We start from the raw sequence: 10,091 nt of genomic DNA on the forward strand, positions 1-10,091 counted from the left end.
TTGGTTTTTGCAAGCTATCCTCAATGCAGTTGTTTGGGATGGGTGGTGGTTCTGTGTGGCTACAGTTGTTGTTGTTCTGAATAAATGACATGTCTGTCTAGTAGTTGTTGTTCTGTGTGCTTCTGTGCTTGTGTTGGTTGGCTGTAAAGCCTTAGCACTGGCCTGTATTTTGGCCCTGCTGCTGCACCATAAAGCTGATAAACGGTTTGCCGTAATGGCGCTGTTGATGATTCTGGAGTAACATCCTCTGATAACGCAGGTCACACTATGATTTAAACACGTCTTGGGAAATGCTCTGATATAGATACAGTATATACTACTATGGTCAATATACTCACCTTTCTTCTACAATGCTCTCAGTGGTAATGTAAACCAATGTTTGGCCAAGAACAAATGCCTGTGTGGATCAGAACTATTGACACACTACCAGAAATAGCAGTACTTAAAAATCACAACATATAGCCAGAAATTGATGTATGCACACATTTTTCTCAGGTCAGAGGTGGTTGCAGTAAAAAACTGTTCTAGGGTCAGTGAATGTTTTAGTTAATCTCTTCTCAATCCCAAAGTTCCTGAGGGCAGTGAAGCATTTTGGTGAAGATGCTGGGAAGATGCAGCCGGATGAGTTCTTTGGCATCTTCGACCAGTTTCTGGGGTCGTTTGCCGAGGCGCGTCAGGAAAATGAGAATATGCGCCGGCGCAAGGATGAGGAGGAGCGCAGGGCAAAAATGGAAACTCAGGTGTGTACATACCTGCTAATCACGAATTTCATTAAGATTTCCCCTGACAATTCTCCCTTATTTCAATATTTGTGTGCTGTTTTGATATCGCATTTAGTGCTGAAGATCGCAACCTCATTTCATTATGGATTTAAGTTACAGCTGTAAGGGTGAACATCACATTATTACAACCAATAATTACATTTTTATTACAGCAGATATGTCACCAGGGCAATTTTCAGATTTTACATTTTCGTACCTCAAGAGGTCTTGAGTCGAACCAATTTCATATTCCATGCCTTTTGCTGATTTAGATTGCATAAAATGCATTAGGAGAGATCTGTAGGGATACATTTCAGATTAATGGGAAAGATTGGTCCAATCCAAAATCAGCTTTCCTTCTGAGTCCTTCAACCTGTTCATCTGGCAAAAATCCTGATGTCCTTTCATTCAAATACAGAAATCAGATAAAATGCTCAATTAGATTAAGAAATGTGCGTCATGCACAGAATACTTGGACATCAGTCTTTTTCATCAGGATATTGGGCTAGATATGGTGCCACTGCTGGTACAAGCCTTGCTCTTGGCTGGTACAAGCCTGGCACACAAGCCCATTTGCTTGTGAACACACTCAACAATGGCTAAACCAGCTACAATCTAACACTTCCCATGGCTCAACATCGTATTGGAATGTTTAATGCCAGTTTGACTGAGATGTGGAACGTAGTCAATATGCAGAACACAGGGTTGACAGGAGGAAATTGGGTGCTTTTTGAAAAATATCACATCAGCTGTTGTCGTTACACCTTTATAGCAATAGCCCTTTTTCTTCCCCCACGTCTTTCCTGTCATGATCTCTCCATATTTCCATCTACCCTACGTTTCTCTCTCAGCTGAAGGAGCAGAGAGAGAAGGAGCGGAAGGCACGGAAAGCGAAGGCCAGCGGCGAGGACGACGGCGGAGAGTTTGACGACCTGGTGTCGGCACTGCGCTCCGGCGAGGTCTTCGACAAGGACCTGTCCAAGATGAAACGCAACCGCAAGCGCATCAACAGCCAGCCAGATACTGGCAGGGAGCGGCCAGTCACCAAGCTCAACTTCTGAGAGGTCCGGCCCCCTGCCCAGCCCTCCATCCTTTGATCCACCCACTGTCCATCTCACAAGCCTATCAACTCAGACAACCCAGACATCCGCAGGCTGCTTCACCCCTCCTTTTGGCCTATACTGTCATCCGGTGGCAAACGTTGGGAGTGCACATTCTTGACCCAACAGCCTCAGAGAAACGTAAAACCATATTTCCACTCATCACAGTATGAAGTTCTGAAACATTTTGAGACATGTCAGGCTGTTAACCTCTTGAGGTCTGTAGGAGGCACCACTTCCATTGAAAACTTTGCTACTATGTGACAATAGGAGCAATTGATGAATGTGACCCAGGATAGTGAATGTTGCAAGGTGGTCTACTGTTCTTCCCCCAAGATGGAAAAGAAGGATAAAATGGATATAGACGTTTGTCTGGAAATGAATAACCAAATAAACAGAGTTTGAGGGGGAAGAAGTTTACTAAAACCAGGAAGAGGCCTCTGACACCGCCTGTTATTTGTCTTTCAGAATGGGAGAATGGACTGACAACACTATCGTGTGGAGGTCACCTGGGGCGTCATTTATAACCGTTGCGTAAACACAATTCCTGCGTGCACCATTTCTGAGAAGTCTGTACACGTACAAAAAAATTGAGATTTATACATTTAGCGCACGCCTTACATACACATTTCCTGTTATAAATCAGACCTATCGTAACATGGGGACAATAACGGCATTTATGTACTGTATAATTTGGAACTATTGGCATTAGGCCACGGTATTTAAAATACAAATTGTTGTTCGATATTTACTTTAGCAATAGATTATTGGGTTTCTATTTCCTGCCTTGGTATAGACTCAGATTAAATAGGCAATGATGTCGCGCTCCTATCGCACAATTATTTTTATTTTGCATAAACTACCGGTCTATTTACTATGTTGGCAGAATGTTTTAATCTTTAGCAATAATTTATGCTGTATCTGGAAAAGCACTGTGTCTGTTTCTGGCAGAGAAAACAATGGCAAATTGTCGTGGACCCGTCAGCAGAACGTTTTAATTCAACAATGTTTTGCATCGACTTTTCCTCAACCTAAATATACTAATAATAATATATGCCATTTAGCAGAAGCTTTTGTCCAATTCTACTTTAATGCGTGCATACTTTTAAAGTATGAGTGGTACTGGGGATCGAACCCACTGATCTGGCGTATCAAACGCCTTGCTCTACTGAGCTACAGAGGAGCACAAATATGATGGATTGCCAGTTAGAATTGTAAAACATTTGTAGAGCAGGATGGCAAAAAAATATGCAATTACATTAGGCCTATTTCGATGTAAAAGATCTGTATGTCGGTATTATAAACCGCGCTCCCTATAATATTGCAAAACATATAGCCTATCTGTTTACTAGGCTTCTAGGTCCAATGAAATGGCAGATGCGCATGGTAATTTGTTCTATGTCCTTCGGGAATATGAACACATCACGGCCAGAAAAGAAGAGTAATATATTCTACAATGGTTATGAAAATAAATAGGAAAAAGATTCCTATGTCTAATTATTTTGGATTCTAAAATTAAAAGCGATTTTCGCTTTTCTCACTACTGGCAAATGACTGCATTCTTGTTAATATGTTTTCCAGTTTTTTATGAATAAGCTTGTCATCATATCGCCATTTGAGGAAAAAACATGGTTGCAATACAATATTTCAACCACTAGCAGATGTACGTACGCATGGTCTAAAGTTAGTGACGAGGAGAGCACATTCTCAGTTCAAGTTAGATTTTTATGCGTGATAACTGGCACGCACACATGTTGGGGTATATTTTGTACATACGCACGGTTTATAAATGAGGCCCCACGACTTTGTGGAAAGTCACTATTTGCTCAGACCTCATCTGATATATACACCTTTATAGCCCATGTAACCTGTGGAAACATATTCTATGTCTGGATGGAATTGATTCCAATGACATAGCTTCACTAAACAACCCCCAAATTCATGCTGGAGCTCATTCATGCTTGAACAGACACTATTCATGCTGTGTTTAATGGCAGAATCATTGGGCAGACTGAAATGTACAGGAAACACAATTTGTCAAGGCTGGGTGTTGGAACGACATTTGGACTTGGGAGAGAAATCTAAAACCAGTGGAAGATGTATGTTGATCAACTATAGTTGACATTTATGAGGACATTTTACAGAGTGGACAAACTTTGTTTCACTTTTTTTTCCTGCTGGAATGGGGAATTTTGTATGTGGTGATTTTCTAGATCATTAATGCCCAATGTATCCAAGGATCTGAGTGAATAATTACAGGACAGGAAAATACTTTGTTGTTATCCAACAGCCTTGTCTGCCATTTCCCAAAACTGTGGACACTCATGTCAGACTCTATGCATACAGTACATAAGATGTTGGTTGTTTGCCCCCCCCCCATATTTCATGTTGTATGTAATTAATTTAAAACCATATCCAGTCAATGCAATACTACTCAACCATTATTTCCCTTACACAGGAGTGCCCTCCTCCAGAGTTTAACTGTGTGGCAAATTCTATTTCACAATTTGAGATACCTCCATTGGGCTTCTATAATTTAAATATGGCCTTCCATTTTGTGATGGAGCTGAAGTTAATAAATGGGGAAAAAGATGCAGGTTGTGGTATTTTTTATTTCAAATCAAGGTGAAAATAACATTGTCCAATGGCTGCATTCCCAATCACAGCTAAATGTGTCTATGAATGGATACATTTTTTTATTTTTTTTATTACAAACATCAGCCTCCTTCAGTCACTTGACTACTTTAGCAGAACATTTTTGTATATCGCCATCTTGAGGCCAATATGTGATATTACCCAATATGTTCCACCTTGGCTTTGTAGCACAACACTAACATTGATTTACACATCACCTTAAAGGGAGGCTGAACTGACTGATTTCACCAGTTTTCCTCCTCATGGGAAATGTAACTCCGGAGATGAGATTCTGTCATGGGGTTGTGGTTTATAATAATATATGCCATTTAGCAGACACTTTAAAGTGTGCATACCGCAGGTTGGTGCACCTTAATTGGGGAGGACGGACTCGTGGAAATAGCTGGAGTGGAATGGTATCAAACACATGTTGTAGGCACAATGCATTGGTAATGAAGGGGGATGTGTTTTTTCATCCAATACAACTGTTGGATTTTCAAATACAAACAGCGGGAGGTCTCATCCCCCAGGGGAAAAAATGTTTGAGAGAATTAAAGTTCAAACCATTTTTGTGTGTATATTGCACCAACAAACTGACTCCTGTCCAGACCAGTGTGTCACAGCTCTCCCATCGCTTTGTACCGGGCGATGACTGGGCATGACTGAAATCAAAACCCAATCCTCAAATATCCAAGAAATCTGAGACATTGTTTCTTTAAAAAATACTGACTTTATGACCAAAGTCATCCTACTTAACCCTCTTTAGTTAATTTAGTGTTTATGACCACTACAGGACAGGAGCAAACTGTTATATTGGACATCTGCTCATGGAAGTTGACCTTAACCATGCAGATGTTTGAGGGAATTCCAACAACCTTGTCTGCCATGTCTCTCATGTCAGACTCTGTGCATACAGTACACACAATACTTATGACCATTACCGATGCTACATACGCCTTCAATGGGCAATTTTTTTAAAATATATTTTTAAAACAATTTATTTGCAATCTGATATGGTCCTTTGCTTGGATGGAGATGCACTCAGTGGTTGTGGACACTGGTAGCTGCTCCTATTTCAGCAGGAAACCAAGTTTTAGCTTGTCATCACTTTCCTGCACAAAGCTGGCCACGCCAGTGTAGTGTGCTCTGCCAGCCACCTCAACCACCACAGCCTTGAAGTCTCCACATGTGGTGTCCTGTGCAAAATGGACAGAGAAGTAATTGGGTGCCTTCCAGGTAGACAATTATAGAACTCTGTTTATGCTTTAAATAGAAGCTGCATAAAACTGAGTTTACCATACGATTATTGTACTAGTTTTGGGTAAGCTTTTGTGTGTGTCAAATATCTTTGCTGAATAATTGGTGCAATGTTTGCCATGTCAACTACAGAAAGCAGCAACAAGTCAGTGGCCTTCGATCAAAGTGCTGTGTTATGCAAAGACGCAGTTATCAGTATTCCCCCCATGTACAGTATGCTCTTATTTGCTCCTCTGCACCTGCAGCACTTTATTTGCTCCTGCAGCACTATCAGGTCTGCATAGTGCATACAGACCTTCTGCTATCCTGAAATTAATATCAATATAACAAGACAAATCATACATTTGAGATATCATTGTGTTAATGAAACAAAGCTTAATTGAAAACTTCCAAAAAGGCTAAGGGGCATGAACATATATTGGAGACAGCCCTAGTACCTGAACAGCTTTGCCAGTGAACAGAGATCCTGTGGCCCCACTCTGGAAGGTCCTAGTCTGGTTGAGTTGGATGAGGCCTTTATGGTACTGGAGAGCCACACGGGCAGTGACCCCTGAACCTGTAGGGCTTCTGTCCACCTAGCCCATGTGACATGTCAAGAGAACCAAAAAGGAAACAAAATCAGACCACAATAATGAAATAAGTCTTGCTATAGTTGCAATTAACTTGAACTCTTCTAATTTTAATATCAAATGACTTATTTACAAATCACTGTCAACTTCTGTCTCCAATGTTTATCTATGCTTGCCTTTTCTTTTAAACCTTACTTCAAATCATATGGTGATATGACAGGTAGCATGAACAGTGGCTTCTGTTGAAGGCTACTGCACAGTGGCAGGATTTAAAGTTTGTTGTACCTGGGCATCTGCAAACACACACATGTTAGCAGTGGGCTCTTGGGAATAGGCATCTTTTCCATCTGTGAGGATGGTGCCATAGAGAAAGGCCAGGTCCTCACTGGTTGGGTGATGCAGTTTTACCTAGGCGAACCACACATTCACCAGGTTATTCATCTCCTAGGTTGAAGGATTCAGGACATTGAGGTGAACATTGAGTGAACAAATCTTTACCTGAGATTTGACAGAGTTGGTCACTGCAGTAGCTGCATCCACCAGATCCCTGGTCTTGGACTTGTTGATGTCCAGGCCAAATCGCTCTGCACTTACAAATGCGTAGAATGCTCCTCCGTAGCTTATATCAACAGTGACTTCATCATGCCCAGGCACAGCAACAATTACATCTGACAAAAAAGAGATTTAGCCTTGATAGCCAGAGGCAGCCAGCAGTGTAAAGTAATTTGAGATGGTGATACCTTGTATTCTACAGGACCCAGATCCATATTTCCTCAACTCTTTCCTCAACTCTATATGCAATATTACTATGTATTGAAATGCTTGTCAGCAAAGAATGCAACTTACCAGTTGCAAATGCAAACGCTGGAACACTGTGGAACCTCACACCTCCGGTTTTACCATTGGAGTACTCCACAAATGCCTTAACCAGGCCACATGGACAGTGTATATTCACCTGCGTCTCTGGCGAACTTGGCTCTTGAACAAGTTTGTAGTCTACAGCGAACCTCCCAAGAGCAATGACTGCATGGCCACACATGGTACTGTAACCTTCGTTGTGCATGAAAAGAACCCCCAAGTCGGCTTCAGGTATCTCACTCTCCACGACCAGGGCTCCGTACATGTCATAGTGTCCTCTTGGTTCGAACATCAACACTCTCCGTAGGTAGTCCAGATGCTCTCTCACGTAGCGCCGTTTGGATAGCACACCCTCGCCCTTTACCTCTGGGTAACCACTAAGGATAATGCGCAAAGGCTCTCCACCTGTGTGCATGTCAACCACAGAGAGTACCGATCCTTCGTGGGGTGGAAGCTCCATCTGATTTCAACAAAAACATTCAACCAGAAGGTTTGCATGCAATTTTCTGTGGTGTAATAATTGATCACTAGGTAATGGGAATGCAACAATATCATCCTTTGGGTTTATCTACCTCAGGTTAGGGCCCTGTGTTTTGCCAATCATATAACACAGTAATATTTTATCCTGTATTTGAAGCCTAATCCAGAAATTAGAACTACACCAATTCAAACAATGGTCTAAGGATTGTGCTGGACCATCTGACATGAACATGGGACAGTTTTGATGAAAAAGTTTTAAATAAAAGTTCAAATATAGCAGGGTTGGGGTTAATTCCACATTCAATTCCCTCTCCCTGTAAATTCCAAACAAAAACCATTGATTTAAACGTTTAAACAATAGAGTTCTGTGCACAAGGACTACTTCCAACAATTTCCACAGAATATTTTACAAAAACACTTTCACAGGAAGAACTGTGCAGATACGAAGTTTGGTAACAGAACAAAACTAAAGGAGATTTTGCCGTTAGATGTCTCAAATTGAGGGAGCGTGCAATTTGCATGCTGACTGCAAGAATGTCCAACAGATACATATCTGTATTCTCAGTCATGTCAAATCCATAGATTAGGGCCTAACAAATGTATTTATGTTGACTCATTTCCTTATATGAACTGTAACTCAGTAAAATCTTTGAAATTGTTGCATGTTGCCTTTATATTTTTGTTCAGTTCAGAATGTATTGAATTGAGTAAAAAATATAGAATAACACCTACAGATAGACCGTATGAAACACCATTCAAAACCGTTTTTCAAGGTAGTCCATGAAGTTAAAAGTAGTTCGAACTATGCTATTAGAGTGCAGGGCATGCGTAGAGTTGTTTACCTACTTTCTTAGATCCAATCCTGCTATTTACGTTCATGGAACGCTGTTTAAATGTCCGTTCCTTTCTTTCCGGTATTCAAATGCAAACTTCAAAATAAAAGTCAAAAATACTTTTTTTTATTTTATCAATGGCTTCTAATATTATTTCAAGCAAATGTGATAAATGATTAATGAAAACAAGAAGAATTTGGGATTTCAATTATTTTATACCAGTAAGAACTGAATTCAATATTGAGACTGGTATTTATTGGCCTGTAGCAGTGTTGCCACATGATATTCCCAGCAGGCAGCGCTGTTAACACTTTCCAAAGACCTTGATTCTATTTGAGACAGTTTTACATTGCAAACTCTACTACACCCAAACTTAAAAGGAAAGGATTGGGTACTGGTGTGGATAGACGAAATCAACATGCATTTGCCAGGCTGGTTTGGGGCCGGTGATAGGTTTTGTTTACACGAAACAGTATCCCTTTCTGAAGGTCATGGACGCATTCGAGCAGATCAATTTTGTCAAGTCCTTGACCATCGTTGGTCACCGTCTTTCAAAGTGTGTTGCATTCTGGGGCACTTTAAAAAAAAACTTACGCCTACATGTTGACTGCATGAACGCTACACAAATCATGTGATCAAAGGTCATGACTGCAACCGTGAATCCCAAAGTGTTGTGAAGAAACTCCAAGGATGATTTAACAGAGAGTGGCGATGGGCTAAACACATTAACTTCTGGACACACTCCCGACTTGATCGATGCAATTCATGTTCGCTTTTAAATAATAAAACGTGAATGAAATTGTTTTATAAGATATTAACCTCCGTAACTGTTAAACATTTAATTTGGGACGTATATCTGTTAAATGTGTCAAGTCTCAAAATCAGACATATAAGCATGTGACACATAATTAGGCACTCCTCTAAATTATTTTGGATTAAATTGTGCAAACCAAACATGCAGTGCTTGTTGTGATAACACTTCTCTCTGAAACCTGCAGCCCTGCTGTCTAGATCATTTTTACTCCCTCAGCTTTGGGACACTTGAGCAGATGGCAAAGGCACACATGAAGGCTGAGGGGAAGGGGTGATTTGTGATTCAGCCCAAGTTCCGTAGTTGCTTTTCAACAACTTCTTCCTGCATCCATCACCTGCATTGTGGGAGGCTCTATTGTCAACTAAACCATTTTTTTGTTTGTTTGACCAATGCGAACATGACCAAAGACAAGACTGAAATGCAGTGGCGTAAAAAGTACCCAATTGTCATCCTTGAGTAAAAGTAAAGATATCTTAAGAATAAAAAGTACATGTAATTGCTAAAACATACTTAAGTATCAAAAGTAAAAGTACACAACATTTCAAATTCCTTTATATTAAACAAACCAGGCTTGCAACATTTTCTTGTGTTCTTTTTAATGAAAGATAGCCAGGGGCACACAACACTCAGATATCATTTACAAAGCATTCAAAATGTAAGGAGTACTTTTGGGTGTCAGGGCAAACATATAGCGTAAAAAGTACATTGTTTTCTTTAGAAAAGTAGTGAGGTTAAAGCTGTCAAAAATATAAGATACCCCCAAAAACGACTTAATTAGTATTAAA

General features: G+C 40.4%; 2 protein-coding genes across 6 annotated transcripts in view; one reads left to right on the forward strand and one right to left on the reverse strand.

Moving 5' to 3' along the window:
- Positions 1-4,454, forward strand: part of LOC123990850 (disheveled-associated activator of morphogenesis 1-like) — a 127,328-nt gene extending 122,874 nt beyond the window's left edge. For all 3 annotated transcript variants that reach the window (XM_046291773.1, XM_046291772.1, XM_046291774.1), the window contains 2 exons: positions 570-740; positions 1,613-4,454. In XM_046291773.1, the coding sequence (XP_046147729.1) occupies positions 570-740; positions 1,613-1,822 (381 nt within the window). In that variant the 3' untranslated portion in view covers positions 1,823-4,454. The remainder of the gene's footprint in view (positions 1-569; positions 741-1,612) is intronic.
- Positions 4,455-5,474: 1,020 nt separating this feature from the next.
- LOC123990851 (trans-L-3-hydroxyproline dehydratase) lies at positions 5,475-8,663 on the reverse strand. 3 transcript variants are annotated; one of them, XM_046291775.1, is made up of 6 exons: positions 8,506-8,663; positions 7,168-7,639; positions 6,820-6,989; positions 6,607-6,729; positions 6,190-6,327; positions 5,475-5,691 (listed from the first exon to the last, which is right to left on the reverse strand). In XM_046291775.1, the coding sequence occupies exons 1-6, from the start codon at positions 8,536-8,538 to the stop codon at positions 5,566-5,568; spliced, it is 1,062 nt and encodes a 353-aa protein (XP_046147731.1). In that variant the 5' UTR covers positions 8,539-8,663; the 3' UTR covers positions 5,475-5,565. The 3 variants fall into 3 exon arrangements, with proteins under 3 accessions (XP_046147731.1, XP_046147733.1, XP_046147732.1); XM_046291777.1 differs by having other exon boundaries at positions 8,502-8,640; XM_046291776.1 differs by having other exon boundaries at positions 8,392-8,524.
- Positions 8,664-10,091: the final 1,428 nt, after the last annotated feature.

This window comes from Oncorhynchus gorbuscha, linkage group LG12, assembly GCF_021184085.1.
Source record: "Oncorhynchus gorbuscha isolate QuinsamMale2020 ecotype Even-year linkage group LG12, OgorEven_v1.0, whole genome shotgun sequence".
NCBI classification, from domain to species: Eukaryota; Metazoa; Chordata; class Actinopteri; order Salmoniformes; family Salmonidae; genus Oncorhynchus; species Oncorhynchus gorbuscha.